General features: G+C 58.8%; 2 protein-coding genes across 4 annotated transcripts; one reads left to right on the forward strand and one right to left on the reverse strand.

Annotated features, from left to right (window-relative positions):
• Nucleotides 1–315: 315 nt before the first annotated feature.
• On the forward strand, nucleotides 316–2,562 carry DLX2 (distal-less homeobox 2). 2 transcript variants are annotated; one of them, XM_064718205.1, is made up of 3 exons: nucleotides 316–779; nucleotides 978–1,165; nucleotides 1,438–2,562. In XM_064718205.1, exons 1-3 carry the CDS (start codon nucleotides 455–457, stop codon nucleotides 1,750–1,752), a joined length of 828 nt encoding a protein of 275 aa, XP_064574275.1. In that variant the 5' UTR covers nucleotides 316–454; the 3' UTR covers nucleotides 1,753–2,562. The 2 variants fall into 2 exon arrangements, with proteins under 2 accessions (XP_064574275.1, XP_064574276.1); XM_064718206.1 differs by having other exon boundaries at nucleotides 981–1,165.
• A 6,251-nt stretch (nucleotides 2,563–8,813) lies between these two features.
• On the reverse strand, nucleotides 8,814–12,048 carry DLX1 (distal-less homeobox 1). 2 transcript variants are annotated; one of them, XM_064718492.1, is made up of 4 exons: nucleotides 11,578–12,048; nucleotides 10,863–11,062; nucleotides 10,358–10,511; nucleotides 8,814–10,016 (listed from the first exon to the last, which is right to left on the reverse strand). In XM_064718492.1, the coding sequence occupies exons 1-4, from the start codon at nucleotides 11,888–11,890 to the stop codon at nucleotides 9,946–9,948; spliced, it is 738 nt and encodes a 245-aa protein (XP_064574562.1). In that variant the 5' UTR covers nucleotides 11,891–12,048; the 3' UTR covers nucleotides 8,814–9,945. The 2 variants fall into 2 exon arrangements, with proteins under 2 accessions (XP_064574562.1, XP_064574561.1); XM_064718491.1 differs by having other exon boundaries at nucleotides 8,814–10,511; nucleotides 11,578–12,041.
• Between the last annotated feature and the right edge of the window lie 3,018 nt (nucleotides 12,049–15,066).

Below are 15,066 nucleotides of genomic sequence, written 5' to 3' on the forward strand. Positions count from 1 at the left end.
CACACACCAGAGACACAGCACGGCAGAAGCGGCCGGGCTCAGCGCAGCACCGAGCCCTCGCTGGTGCGGATCGGACCGCCCCGTCCAACCAAAGGTGCAGCAGCCTGAGCCCTACGAAGGGAAAGGTCCCGGTCCCGGTGAACCCGCGGCCGCTCGTCCCCACGCCCGGCGCCGCTCCCGTCCCGCACTCCGCGAGCCCGCGGGGCGCCGGCGCGGGCGGGCTCCCCATTGGCTGTTGCTAGGTGACGTACGCCGCGCCACGTGACCGATGTTAAATGCCGTCCCGGCGGCGCGCGGCGCGCACAGTCCGTCCCGCTGGCGGCGGCGGGAGCGCGGCTGCACCGCCCCGGCGGAGCGCGGCGAGGCTCGCCATGGTGGCGCGGCTCTGACCGCCTGCCCCCGGTGGGGACGGCCGCGGGGCGGCGACCCGTGCCCCGGCGGGCGGGGGCGCGGGATGACGGGCGTGCTGGAGAGTCTGATGCCGGACATGCACACCAGCCAGATCTCCGCCGGCAGCTACCACCAGCACGGCGGCCTGCACAAGCCGCAGGAGTCCCCCACGCTGCCCGTCTCCACGGCCACCGACAGCAGCTACTACACCAACCAGCAGCACGGGGCAGCGGGCGGGCCGCCCTACGGCCCCGTGAGCTCCTACCCCTACGCGGGAGGCGGCACCGCCCCCTACTCTGCCAAGGCCGCCTACGACGTGGGTTACGGGGGCGCCTACGGCTCCTACGGGCCCTACGGCAGTAGGGCCTCCCCGGCCAACAATGACTCTGGTACGTCCGAGCCCCGCGAGGGGGACGGCTCGGTGAGCCTGGCGAGGCGGCGATCGGGGCTCTGGACACGGGGTGGGCCGGGAGAGCGCTCGCTCCCGGCGGGTCGCCCCGACGGGGAGGGCGGTGATGCCGAGCTGCGAGCAGGGCCCGAGGTGGTGGGGGCGCCTCGCCTCACTGGGGTTGCCGTTTCTGCCGCAGCAGAGAAGGAAGACTGCGAGCCGGAGATCAGGATCGTGAACGGGAAACCGAAGAAAGTGCGGAAGCCCCGGACCATCTACTCCAGTTTCCAGCTGGCGGCTCTGCAGCGGCGCTTCCAGAAAACCCAGTACCTCGCCCTGCCTGAGAGAGCGGAGCTGGCGGCCTCCCTCGGCCTCACCCAGACGCAGGTAAGGCTCTTCCGCCGCGGGGTCCTGGGCACGTCCCGCCCCGCCGGGGCCTGTCGCCCTCCGCGGAGTCAGGTGCGAGCGTGGGAGGAAGGCCGGCCCATGGCGCCTCGACGGCCCGGGGTGGGAGTGCAGGCGCGGCGGCAGCGCCGCTGAGGCAGCGCCGGGAGTGCTCGGGGCTGCGAAAGCTGCGCGTCCCTGCCCCGTCGCGGGCAGTCTGGGCGCCGGGAAGGCGCCGCAGAGGCAGCGGCCGCCTGACGCCCCTCTCCCCGCAGGTAAAGATCTGGTTTCAGAACCGCCGCTCCAAGTTCAAGAAGATGTGGAAAAGCGGAGAGATCCCAGCGGAGCCGCCTCCCCGCCGCAGTTCTTCGCCACCGTCTCCCTCCTCGCCCCCCGCCTGGGACTTCGCTCCGCACCCACGTACCGCGGGAGGCGCCGGCACCGCCAGCCCCAGCCCCGCCGCCGCCTTCCTCGGTAGTTACTCGTGGTACCCGCCGGCCCCCGGCGGCCCGGCGCACCTGCCGGCGGCCGCTCCCCTCCCGCAGCCGGCGCAGCCCCCGCATCACCACGGCAGCGGCAACATCTTCTAGGCGCCGTAGTAGAGACTTGAGCCTGCGGGCCGCACCCGGCAGCCGCGGGGCACCGACGTGCAGCACTGGTGTTTTGGTGAAGCCTGGCTCCGGCCTCGGCCATCCCGGCGGAGAGGAACTGCTCCGCGCCCCGTCCCGCCCCGTTGCCGCCGCCGGCGGGGCCCGTGTGCATTCGGCCCCGTGGGGTCCTCCCTCCCTCCCGCCGTGAAAACAACCACGCTGCGAAACGAGTACTCACCTCTCTCCCTCCTCTCCGTCCATCTTCCTCCTCTTCCCGGGTATTTTCATCAAACCATCGGTGCAGAACTCTGGTTAACTTTACTTTTTATTTTTTTTAAAGTTGACAGGTGCCTTTGCGGATAACCTCACGTTGATGCTGGGGATTAAAAAAATAAAACTATTAAAAAAAAAAAAAGATAAATAATTTTTATATGTAGATTTAAAACAGAAGCCTCCCGTGTTTGAGGTATCCGTTTTAGCCATGAACGAAACGGGGGCGGGGGCCGGCCGCAGGCGGCGGTGCCGGTGCGGCTCCCGCCCGTGCGCTGCCTCCGGGCTGGTTTCGTGCCCCGACGGGGCTTCCGCGCGTCGGGCGCCAGCCGCAGCGAGCTCTCCTCTCCAGCCCCCCTCCACTCTTCCCCCGCCGGCGGCAACCGAGCCACTGTCATGCCCCTGATCTCTTTGATGTCTAGCGTCGTGAAAAAAAAAAAAAAAGTATTTTTGGTTATTTATTATGGAAAACTTATACACTCATTAATGTTTCTTTTACAATAAGCAGAGAGTATTTAAATAAATTATTGTTTCCATGGTGCCCACGCTGAGTTTTTGGGGGATGGGGAAATTTGAGGGTGTCGATTCGGACCCGGGCGTTCGCTGGGAGGGAGAGCCGCGTCCCCTCCACCCCGTCCCCACTGTAACAGTTGCCGCAAGCCCTCAACTTCCCTCCTCCTTCCCCTCTTTCCCGTCTACAATAAAATCTCGCCCCTGACAGTCTTCTTGGCGAGGCCATGAATCACTCAGCGCTGCCTGCAGCAGCCCAGAGCCGCCCCCCTTCCCCCTCTCCCGCCTGCTGGCGCCAGCGACATCTCACCCGGGACAGACTGCTGCCGTCTCACAGCTTCCCGTGGCTGTCCGGAGGGCTTTGGGGCTGGGCCGTGCCCGGGCTTCGCCGTGCCCGGAGCTGCACCTCGGGCGCAGCCCCGACCCAGAGACATTTCGCCTTGCCCCTCCGGCAATGGCAACCAGGCCGGTAACCTGCACGGGATCTTTGCTAGGGCCAGAGCTGGTGGCTGCCCCAGGCCCCTCTGGGGTGCTTCGAGGGCTGGAGGCGCCGACTGCTCTCTCTCTGAGATGTGCCCCTTGAGGACTGGACCCCTCAAGATGTTCCCCTTTGGGATGCAGCCCTTCAGCTTCATCCCGCCTAGCCGAAATCCTCTGGGATGTGCCTCGTAAGGGCAGCATCCCTCCAGGCTGAACCCCTTTCCAGGCAGCACCCCTTCCAAGTTGCAGCTTCATGGCATGCATCCTTCGAGGGCTGGACCCCTCTGGAATGCTCCCTTGCACCCCTCTAAGCTGAACCTCACTTTGATGGCCTTTGCTGCACCCTTTGGGGCCGCCCCGCTCGGGATGTCCCCTCCCGGCTGTGTCCCCCAAGCTGTAACCCTGAGGGCACACCCCTGCGGGCTGCACCCCTGGAGGCGCTGCTGCCGGAGATGCAAAGGCGGGGGAAGGAAGGGATCACTGGCCTTCATCACCACGAGGACCCCGCCATTCTTGGAGGGGACACGGAGAGAGAGAGCCGTGGTGAAGATCCCATTGCAGACAAGAAGGCTCAGGCCAGCTTGCCCGGGGTCGGGAATGGCCAGCCTGGCCGAGGCTCTTCCTTGGCATGGGGAGCTCGGGCGGGGCCGGGGAAGGCGGAGGGGGGCGGCCTCACAAGGAGACACGTCGGGAGGAAGGGGGAAAGAAGGGGGAAAAGAGGGAGGGGGAAAGAAGGGGGGAAAGCGGGAGGGCAGATTGCTTCTGAAAGCTTGGGGAAAGCTTGGGGGCAAGGGGAGGCGGGGGTCGAAGGAGGAATGAAGAAAAGCGAAGAATGACGGGGGGATATTGGAAGACGAGAGTCGGGTGCAAAGAAAGCGAGAGGAGGGAGTGGGAGAGACAAAGGGGAAAGAGGCAGCTGCCCGCCAGTGCTGACGCTGACCCGGCGGCGAGGATGCGGACGAGAGTCCAGAACCGTCCCAAGAAACAGCGGGGCCGACTCATCCCGTATCCCTCCCCTGCTTCACCCTCCTGCCGGCCGCGGGCCACTGGTGGCAGTGGCCTCAAGTCGCCCGCTCGGAGCGGGGAGAAGAAACTTCCCCGCTGGCGGACGGCGAAGCGCTGGGGCGGCGAGCCCGGAGAGGGGCGGCAGCGCGGCGAGCAGCACCGCGGAGCCCCGCGGCCCCGTGGTCCCGCAGGAACTGTGCTCCCGGCAGCGCGGTGTTCCCGCGGGCTACGGCAGGGGGGCGGAACGGGGGAAAAGTGGGATACACCCCATTGGCAGGTGACAAGTTTTGCTAAATCAGTCGTCTGGGATGCACGAGGAAGCCGTGGGCGCCGGCCACGATCGGGACGGAGACGATTCCCGTTCGCTCCCTGTCCCTCCGCCCCACCGCTTCCACAGGCGCTTCTCGCAGTTAAATAAAGTTCCCCCCAAACATCTGCGCCCCGGTCTCTCCTGGCCCGGTGTCTCCAGTCCGATGTAGCATTGCGGTGCGGGGTGTTGCTCGGTTCCGTGGGGTCTGGCAGGATGCCGACAGCTACGTGGCGTCCCTGGGACAGGGACCTACCCAGCGGGGGAACGCTACCAGCGGTCGGGGAGCAGAGCACGCCACACCCAGTACGGGAGCCTCTGCGCTTTCTTTCTGTTATTTAGTTATTTTTTATTTATTTATTACTATTTATTTGCTCTCTGCTGGTACAGTCCTCTCTGGGCTGTCCGCACTTGGTGTATGCGATGTGGTTTTTCGTCCTTCAGCATGCCCGTATCTCCCAGAGCTCTCCCAGGGTCCGTATCTCCCCCGCTGTTCGCATCCCAGATGCGGCTCACACCGTGCGGGGGTCGGCGACGGCGGCGGACGCAGAGGCGCGGTGCGGCCGCTCCCGCACGCCCCGCAGATGCACACGTATAGAGATATGCGTGTGTTTGTAACCCGTTTTCTCCTGCTCTTTTCCCGTCCGATGGGACGGGGCAGGCACCGCTGAGAACCGCGATCCCCCTCACAAGTTGCACGGGGATCGGCCTCCCGGAGCCGGCCAAAGCCGCGGGGAGCAGGATAACCGGGGGGCGGGAGATGCCCCGGCCCCCGCAGCCCTCCGGGAAGGGCCGCTGAGCGGGGGAGGGAGCCTGGTGGGGGTTCTGGGACCATTCTACCCCACGTCCCAGCGCCGAGGTTCCCCCTGCCGCCCCCCGCCGGGCCTGGTCCCGGCTCCGGGCCGGGGGAGCGGCTGAGCGGGGCCGGTCCCGGGGGGGCGACCGGGGTAAGTGACGGTTCCGCCACCAGCCTGGTCCGGGAGGGCGGCACGGCAGCCGCCCGGCCGAGGGGGCACCCTCTGCCCCCCCGGAGCACGGGCGGGGCCGGCCGGGCTTGTACCGTGGGGAGGCAATTTACTCATTTGCCCGGTGAAAAGAGAAAGCACGAGAAATTCAATTAAAGCGGCTCTGGCAAAAGGAGTTATTTGAGGCATGAATGTCTCCCCTAAAGCTGCAGCAATCATGTGGCATTAGACACTTCCGGAATCCTATAGCCAACTTGAAAAATCCCAGACCCCTTTTTTCCCTAATTTTTGCTCTGATCTGTAATTTTATCCACATTTGCACTAGTTTGAGCATTCTGGCTCTCCCATCTGAAAGCCTGCAATTACTATATAATTCTTCGCAATTTCACATGTCCTAATATGGACTGTAATTTTTGCGCAAGACAATTTCCTGCTATTTCAAGCATCAACATTGTCAAAGTTGTATGTACATAATAAATGGGAATATCAATGCATAGTTTTTAGCATAACATCTTGACTCCTCGATAATTATATCCGTTCGGAGCCTACGCAGAATTAGCCTGAATTGCATGGTAACTGCTGCTGCTTTAAAATTTTTAAAAATTACTCATAATTTTCCCAAAGATTACCAAGATCTCGAGTGCACAATGTCATCAGCGTAATGAAGAGTAAACATTTATGCTAATAATCTGCAATTTTTTTCATCAGCTATAAAGACAGAGGCTATATAGCAGAAAATTTCAGTCATATTCTGCAAGAGCAGAGCTGCAAAAAGGCTGCTGCGCTCAGAGGCATGTGCATCTCTGGGGGATCTCAATCCACATTTGCACTCTCAGGATATTATTATTGTGCTCGACTTCTTTTTTTTTTTTTTTCGCTTTCTTTCTCCCTCCCCGATCCTCTCCCTCTCTCTCTCACACTCTCGTTCTTCTAACTTTCGTAGCAAAAAGCCGCGTTCGGTCCTTTGGTTTGTTGTAAAGCAAAGACTTGTGCCCAGAGCCTCAGGGACTGAGGCGGAAGGTAAGGGTGGCGACACAGGCTCCTTTCTCGCGGGGGTAGGTGAGTGTGCGGGGCGCGGGCCGGGAGAGGGGGGAAATACCGGCGGCGGCTCCGCCGACCCATTCTCCCCGCAAGCTGCGGCACCGGGGCGAGGAAGGGAGCGGGGCGGCGGGCCGGGCGACCGGGATGCCGGGCACGGCCAAGCCGAGCCGAGCCGCGCCGTGCCGGGGCGCCCCGCGGGCCGAGCCGGGCGCAGCGCGGAGCCCAGCGCGGGCAGAGCGGCGCGGGGCACTCGCCGCCCGGGACTGCCGGGGGCTGCCGGCGCCGCCGGGCGCTCGTTCTCGGCCGTGGTTTCGTGGTGTGCGTGTGTCGGTTCCTTGCGAAGGGGAGCGTTACTGCCCGGTCCCGAGCCGGGAGGAGGAGGGGAAAGGCGCCGGTGCGGAGGGGGACATGGCACTTTTTCACTGGCATGAGAGTGGCGGTGGCGGCAGGAGCGGGGTTAGGAGGGCGGCAGCGGGGACAGCGGAGCGGGCGGCGGCGGGGATTTCTTATCCCCCTCTGTCAAACGAAGGGAGCAAATTCCCAAAGCAAACGGGCTTGGGCTCTGATATTTGATTTTTTTTCTAGTTTCAGGGGCCGCTCTGTGCTCTGCAATTAGATTGACACATGTACAACATCCCCAGCTATTCAAGGGGGTTCGCAGGGACACTCCAAGGGGATTTTTTTTTCCCTTTTTCTTTTTGGGTGGAAGATATTAAAGAGGTATCTGTTGTTTGGCAATTTTGCTAAGTCTGTCTTCATTACTTCAACATTGTGCATTTGCTAATTTGGAAGCCCCTTCCTATTGACAGCTCTGCTCCATACACCTGCAAGCAATTTGCAGAGCTCCAATATAGGAGAATTGCAGAGATGGCAGCTCGCACCTATTTTATTTTTTTTTCTTCGCTTTTCTCAATGCACAGCAAATTTGGCTTTCAGTGCGTTATCTCTTTTGTTAATGCAAAAAGATTCCCTGGGCGAAAAAATTGCTCATAATTACCAGAGAGATGGGGAAACTGCATTAGAATAAATAAACCTGAAATTACTGTAATTATGTTGTGTTTGATGGGCTCGGCTTGTAATCAAGAAGAGAATACAGTGAAATGATGCTGACCCTCTTGGGTTTGCAGCTGTACGCGCACTTTGGGGTCTTTTTTTGCAGAAAAGAGTCATTTTGATCATCATTAAGCTGTGTGTAACCTATTTCAGAAGTGTTTGAAAATGAGGGGCACTTTTTTTTTTTCCCCAACAAGGAAAAATATATCCCAAAATTACATTTTGCCATTTACGGGCACATCCATAAGGTTGTATTTGCCGGGTGACAATTGGTAAAGGTATAATATTCGAAATCAGAGCTTAATCATTGTAATGAGGTATTGTTTCAATATAAGCACCTTTGGATTATTCATAGTTTAATTAATATCCTCATTATGAAAATCTTCGAATCAGATATTTGATGAACTACTTGTCAGCAACAAGGCAGAATTAATTAGGCCTGTATTGAGATTAACATTTTCAAATGTACAATTATAATAGCCTCTAACTCAAGACCGCCTCGCTGAGAGAAAACTGATAATTTCTCTATTTGAACTGTTAGCAAGACATTATTGAATTAGGAGAAGCTGATATATCTTTAAAGCCCTCCGAGCTGCTTGACCACCCCTCTTTGGCCCGGTCGGAGGCGTTTGGTCACCGGCAGAGCCGCCGCGGGAGCTGTGTGGCTGCTGGGGCGCTGCGGGGCCGCGGGGCCCTCCGGCTCGCTCGGCACTTCGGGCCGCTCGGGACCAGGCTCGGGCCGCGGCACTGCGGGAAACGCGGAGCGTTTGCCGTGTGGATCCCGCGCCCCGCGGGCCGCCGCGCCGCGTGTGCGCTAGGGCGGATGCTGCACCGCCGCGCACCGGGGAGCGGGTGCGTACCTCGGGCCGAGTGAGCGCGGCCCCCGCGGGCTGCACAGCCGATCCCTCGCGCAGGGACGCGCACGGACAGCCGGCCGAGCCCAGCAGCTGCCGGCTCCTCCGCTCTGCAGCGCTTTACCCAGCCCAGCAATAGCCACGGGTTGCGCCGGCGCTGAGCCGGCCCGGGAGCGGGCACGGCTCAGTCCGGGGCTGGATGACCGCGGCGATACCGGCACAGCTTCGCCTCCCGGGGGACGCCTGGGCAGGCAGCCGGCTCGGCTGCTGGTACGGGGGCCGGGGCTCTCCCGGCTTGAGCACATCCCCTTCCCGTCCCAGCAGCTGTGCCCGGTTCCCCCCGGCTCCGAGCGGCCCCTCCGCCGAGGGTCCCCCGATTAACCATCGGAGTTAGGCTGCCGCCGCCTAGCTGGGCCCGGCTGGGCGCGCCGGGGACAGGCTGCCCTGTCCGGGCCGCGTCGCTCCTCCGTCTCGCCTCCCGGTCACGGCCACCGCCGTCCCGCCGCGGAGCGCGTAGCCCGGCCCGGACCCCGCTGTCGGCCGCGCTACGGGACAGGGAGCATGCGTGTCTCTTTTTCCAAACCATAATTTTACTGTCTCAAAGAAACTTTATAACTTATGTACAAAGATTTGTGTGGGTTTTTTTCCATTTTCTCCCCCAGATACAAAGCAATAAGTTAACATTCTCAATATAAAACTAAACTTTGACATATAGAACACTAAACACAGCCGAGCTCAGTTTATCACATTTTCCGAATTTCACAAGTAAAATGTCAAGATCTCAGTACACAAAGCATCATGTTTTACAGCCACACGAAACAGAACAGAAATAATAATTATAATTATAATAATAATTAAAAAAGGCTAAATTTGTGCAACATGTTTACAGAACAATAATAATAATAATTAAGAATAAAATATGTACAGCGAGTAGCTCCTGCACGTCAATTTGTGCATTTCACCTTCGGGCCGGCTTTGCGCGGGGAGGCCGCGCCGGGACTGCGCGGGTGTGCCCGCCCGCCCGCCCTCCCGGTGGGTCCCCCCCGCCGCCCTCCGGGCTCTCGTTTCGTCCTCTGCGCCTTGCTTCACCTCAGCAAAGCGCCGGCAGCTGCTGCAATTCCACTTCAGAGTACCAAACAATGTGCATTTATTTCCTTTGTTAAATACTCGAGAAATGCAAATCATTCGGACCAAAACTTTCCACAGCAGCGAAGTATAAAAGTTACTGTAAAAGTTAAAATCGCATCCTTCCCTCGCGGTGATTTATTCGGGGAGAGGGGGGGGAACGGGACGACGGACCGTCTGTGGTTTTGTTTAAACTGTGCGTCCCCGCAGTACACTCAGCAAGCTGAGTTTGTTTCTAGCACTCTCATAGTGGTAATTTAAATCAATAAATAAACCCCCTATCTTCCCCTTTTAACAACAACAAAAAAATATACAGATGAATAGTGAAAGGTACAGAAAATGTCGCGGGAAAGAAGCACTGGTAAATTGTACAGCTTCCTTCCCCCTTGCAATTTAAGAAACGGTCAGATCGGAGTAGTAAATAAATGACCTACATTTCAACAGACACAGACAGACAGACAGGACAGAGGAGAGGGCTTCCCCGCCCCCCAGACATCTTTTTCTGATTGTCCCACAAAGCCGCGGCCGGCGCTCGCTCTGCTCCCAGGCTGTTGTGCGGTGCTCGGGGCCGCTCCGTCAGCTGTCAGCGGTGGGAACCGGCCCGCATCACATCTGTGCTCTCCTGCACCGAGCTACCGTGCAGCGTCCTAATGGCTGGATGGGCAAGAGACCTCCTGTTTGTTTGTTTGCTTCGGTTTCTTTTCTTTTTTTTTTTTTAATTCTCTCTCTCTTTCCCCCTCTTTTTTTTTTTTAAATTTCTTTTTATTTGACTTAGTTTCTTTTTTTGTTTTGTTTTGGTTTGTTTTGGTTTTTTGTATGTTTTTTTTTTCCTGTAACAATTTTAATTATTTTCGGGACCGATGGTGCTTGCATTAGGGGAAAACGTATATATAATCACATCAGTTGCGGCTGCTGCATAGCTTCTTGGTGGGCCGAAGGGTACCACGATGTGTAGCTGGGGATGTAGGTGCCCGGGGTCCCCGACGAGGCCTTACCGGAGGCGGAGGTGGTATTCCACACTGGAGGCACGGGTGGCGAGCTGCCCGAGAGAGCCCTGCCGTTGGTCAAGGCGCTGCTCTCCAGGGCGGCCCCTCCTTGCTTCATCAGCTTCTTGAATTTGGAGCGCTTGTTCTGAAACCAAATCTTCACCTGCAAAGGGGAACGGAGCAGGGTTCAGCATCCCTCGGTTCGGTCCAGCACCCCTCCATCCCTCTCAGGGCACAACGGACCCCCGCACTCGGCGGCCCCCCAGCTTCTCTCCCTCATTCCCCCCGCGACTGCTGTGTTATTTTGTGACTCCAGGGCACCCAGCAGGAGCCCCTGGGCCCTCTCCAGCGGGCTCTGCGGGGGCTTCCCCAGCACCGGGAGCGCCCCGCGGCGGGACGGGTGTCGCCCCGGGCCCCGCTGCCCACGGCTCTGACCCGTGCGCCTTACGCGTGTGGTCTCCCACGCCGACGGTGGGGACACGGAGGGGACACGGGAGAGGGGCCGGAGCTGTACCTGGGTCTGGGTGAGTCCCAGAGATGCTGCGAGCTCGGCTCTTTCGGGGAGAGCCAGGTACTGAGTCTGCTGGAACCTCCTGTTCAAAGCCTGTAGCTGCAAACTGGAGTAAATAGTCCTGGGTTTGCGGATTTTTTTTCCTTTCCCATTAAAGCGAACTTCCCCTCCTTCTACCACAGTGCTTTTCTCCGATTCGGCCCCTACAAACAACAAACGACGCAGAATAAATAATAATAATAGCAGCAATAGCAATAATAGCAGTAACAGTAATAGCAGCAGCAGCAGCAGCAGTAACAATAACAACAGCAACATCGACAATAACAATAATGAGAAGGAAGAAAAGTGAAGCTCGAGTAACGCTAACAAAGGCTCCGGGCGATTATGGCAGCCCAGGCTTCTTCCCAGCGAAAGTTTGCTATTTTTACAGGCTGCAGTTTAGGTTTAATTACCCTTAATTGCATACATTGTTTATAGCGCTACGCAATAAATAATTACGAAGACTAATACGTGCACATCTGGGTTGGTTTCTTTTCCAGCCAAGCATTGTGCGCTCTGTGTATTGGTCCCCTGTGATTCTCAGCCTCTCTTGACTAATATTTTGTAATTTAATTTAATTTTTTCCCCCGATAGATTTTTTTTTTTTAATACAACACCCTCCCTCCCGCCTTGCCTTCCCTCCTCCCCTCCCCCCCTCCCCAAAGCCGAGTGCACCTACCTGTCTCCTCTAACCGGGTCTGAGTCAGGCTGGAGCTGTTGGGGTAGGACTGCACTGAACTGATGTAGGGGTTGGTCGAGTGGCTGCTGACCGAGTTCACATAGGGGTAGCCCAGCGGTCGGGAGAAGGACGAAGCTGTGCTGTACGAGCTGTCAGGCTGAGAGTGGCCCGCGGAGTGTAAACAGTGCATGGAATAGTGTCCGTGGGACATGGGAGAAGGAGACATTTGCTGGCTGGGCGGCCCAAACTCCATAAAGACAGCCTTCCCTGAGACGGGGCTATTTAGACTCTCTGGCATGGTAGTCATGGTCATTTCTTGTCGCTTGGTCTGTGTGTGTGTTCTCTCTTCAGCTTGCCTTTTTGGGGTCTGTTGTGTTTCTCAGGACAGGAAAGAACCCAATTTAAGCGAAACAGGGTTTTTCACTTTCCATTCATAAGAAAATGGAGTTTGTCTCTTTGAAAAGTCTAAGCATGATGCTGTAGATCTACACAAACTCGCCTAAAAGCTTTGACTCAGCCAAGTCTATGAATATTCATGAGACGGCGGAGCTGATTGGTCCGCCGTCTTGCATAATCGCTTTGGATTGGTCCGAGGCGCTCGGGGCTCGCCCGGACCCCGGTGAGCGCGGAGAGCCGGGCTGGCAGCGCCGCGCTTGCCCGAGCGCCGGCGGCGGCCGCACGCCCGCCCCGCTGCCGGCCGGCCCCGGCACGGAGCCGCCCAGGAGCCCTCTCCCATCGCAGGCCGCCCGCTCCCGCCGCCGATCAGGACTTCGGCGGAAGGCACCGCAACCCCCTCCGCCCTTGTCCGCCCCTCGCCGGGAAGGCGGCTCGGAGCGGGCAGCAGCCGCGCTCCGCCGGGCTGGGCGGGCCGCGGGGGTTCTTGCAGCTGCCGCCCCGCTCCGGCAGACGCGGTGGGACCCGCGGACAAAGCGAGCGGCCCCCGCCCGCCAGGCCCCGCGGGCGAGCAGCGGCTCTCGGCCCCGGCCCGCGGGTCCCAGCGCCTCCCGCACCTCCGGATCGCGCCGCCCGGCTCCTGCCGCCGCTGCTGTAAAGGGGAAAAAGCGATCCAACCAAAGTCCCCCTGAAAGGGCCCAACGGCGCATTTGAGCTCAAAATGAAAACTTCCGCGTGCGTGAGCGGTAAATGAGGTGGGACTTAGGAGATCCTCCCCAGAAAGCCCACGATGAATCCCAAATTACTTTGCTAGATAATTAGAAAGTGTTGATAATTATTTCTTTCATAATTCTGCGGTGTGACTGTAACAGGAAAATGATCTTGTGAAAGTTCACACGTGCAGATGTATTAGTTACTGATTCATTTGATTAAATGCTAGTCTCAAGTGCTCTGATCCACAGCTGAAGGCGGCCCCATTAGCATAACACTGATGTTTAATTTTCATACGCATAATTAGCCATATATTTAACACTAATAGCAACATGCAGCCTTCCAGCATTAAACAGCCTGGGATTTGATCTGGCCTGGGCTGAACTTTCCCGGTTACACCTAGGCTGTCTAGGGTGCGCAGTTATCACTGCACTACATCTATGTAATCAAGCACATTTTGGCAAAGGGAGAACACCAGTAAAAATGAACATTCAAAACAAATCGCAGCGTTGATGTCGTTAGAGGTACTAGCGCCGGCAGCGGGGCTTGGGCACCCCCGGCAGAGCCCGCGTAGTGTTCAGGATCCTTCGGGCAGCGCGGCCCTTGAAGCAGCCGGCCCCTAACTGTGCAAAGCTGGCACAACCGAGCCCCTCTGCTCCCTTTTTTTTTTTTTTTTTTTTTTTCTCCTTTCATTAGTGGCTCTGTCGGTTTTAATTGCCCGTTTCCTAACGACGCTTTTACCCCCCCCCCCGCCCCCCCTTTTTTTTCTCAATGTTTTGGGTTTTGTTTTTTTTCTTTCTTTGCTCGCAATGCGCGAAGTTCATTCTCACTAACTCTCCGAGGCTTGGCGCAGAAGGGGCAGTGACGGTGTTTCCGCACGCACACGGTACCCCCGCCAACCAGCTCTGCCCCTCTGGCCATGGAAGTGACCACCCGAGGCGGGTCAGCGAGCTTGACCGAGCAGGGAACAGGGCGCCCGGGCAGCTCCGGCACCTTCGCCGGCCTCAGCCTGACAACTGCAGAAGGGAAGCCGCTCCGCGTCCGCCGGGACTGCGGTCTTCTGCTCCGCTCGGCCGGACAGGGGCAGTCCCGGGGCGAACCACAGTCCCTCCAACCCCGCCAAAGCCCCGCGGAGCGGTCGGTGAGGCTCCGCTCGCCCCCGTCCTGCAGAGCAGGGCCCCCGCCCCTCCGCGGTCCCGGTCAGCGCGGCCTCGGCGGGCGCGGAGGGGCCGCGGCCACGGGACGTCCCGACCCCGCGGGAGCAACTGGAGTCACGTCGGGACTCTCATGGTGCTGGCCCGGCAACACCTTCTGCATGATGGGCTTGTGCTGGCTGTCCCCGAACAGCCGAGACATCTCTCCAGTCTCGTTCGTAATTAGGATTACAAAGGTGCGCTATCAATGCCTCCGCCTGGCCGCCAGCGCTCCGCAGCAGGGTAAAACTCGCAGTCCCGCCAGAGTTACCGGCGGGACTTCAGGGCGCAGTGATTACCAGGAGCTGCCGACAGCCCCCCCACGGCGGGCTGCGGGGTTTCCCCGCTCCCGGTCGCCCCGTTCCCGCCTCATCCCACGCCGCGGTAAGAGCAGGACAGGAGGCAAAGGGCAGACGATGGTGAGGAACATGGCACCTGCGGTGCTATCCAAGGGCTCCCGGCGTGGCCAAAATCCACGGGAGGCACCTCTGCTGCGCCTCCGGGACGCACCGGACACCCTGCTGCCCCCAGTGCCCCTCAGAAGGGGCAGCGCGGCTGGGCGATGGAACGTAAGGGAACAAAACACATGCCCCTCCAGGCAATGCCGCCTGTCCTTCGCACTGTTTAATCTCTGCGTATTTGTAAACTTGGCTGCATCGTTTGTTTTGCAGGTTTTATGGCCTTCCAAGCTCCTCTCGGGAGGATGAAGCTGAGTGGCTGCCCCGCGGTGTTAGCCGTATTCAGGGAGGGGGGTGCCTGCTTTTTGAAAAGCTGCTGTTAGAAACTATTAGAGCTGAGAGCTCACTGTACCTGAACGAAAGCAAACAGCAGAGTAAAGCTGTAAGAAAGCAGCTTACTTCTGCCCAGGACCACTGAGGGAGCCAGTGCTGAGCCACTCTGGTTGCCTGAATGTGCAACTGGCCAGCCCTCAGCATGCGACCCCATCTGCCTGCAATGAGGGCCAAGTCACTTGTACCAAACAGCACTGCTGTTGCCGTGGGCCTGGGGAAATTCTGGAAGTCCTTTAATTATCTCCAAGGCTACTCCACGTTTCACAGGCCCAGGTCCTGCTCTGGTAGCCTCCAAATACCAGTGCCAGACTTGTTTGGTCCCGCAGGGCGGTCAGCAAGTGGCTAAATTGCAAATCAAGCCCTGCACACCTGGCAGGCCCAGGACAGGACTGCAGAGAGCA

Source organism: Zonotrichia leucophrys, chromosome 7, assembly GCF_028769735.1.
Source record: "Zonotrichia leucophrys gambelii isolate GWCS_2022_RI chromosome 7, RI_Zleu_2.0, whole genome shotgun sequence".
Lineage (NCBI taxonomy): Eukaryota > Metazoa > Chordata > Aves > Passeriformes > Passerellidae > Zonotrichia > Zonotrichia leucophrys.

What these genes read in the sequence shown, in the direction of transcription:
- DLX1 (XM_064718491.1), bottom strand. Translation starts at nt 11,890, where the DNA reads ATGACCATGACTACCATGCCAGAGAGTCTAAATAGCCCCGTCTCAGGG. An exon ending in GACCCGGTTAGAGGAGACAG is followed by an intron (nt 11,063 to 11,577) that starts GTAGGTGCACTC and finishes TGTTGTTTGTAG; the next exon opens with GGGCCGAATCGGAGAAAAGC. An exon ending in TGGGACTCACCCAGACCCAG is followed by an intron (nt 10,512 to 10,862) that starts GTACAGCTCCGG and finishes TCCCCTTTGCAG; the next exon opens with GTGAAGATTTGGTTTCAGAA.
- DLX2 (XM_064718205.1), top strand. Translation starts at nt 455, where the DNA reads ATGACGGGCGTGCTGGAGAGTCTGATGCCGGACATGCACACCAGCCAG. An exon ending in CCCGGCCAACAATGACTCTG is followed by an intron (nt 780 to 977) that starts GTACGTCCGAGC and finishes TTTCTGCCGCAG; the next exon opens with CAGAGAAGGAAGACTGCGAG. An exon ending in TCGGCCTCACCCAGACGCAG is followed by an intron (nt 1,166 to 1,437) that starts GTAAGGCTCTTC and finishes CTCTCCCCGCAG; the next exon opens with GTAAAGATCTGGTTTCAGAA.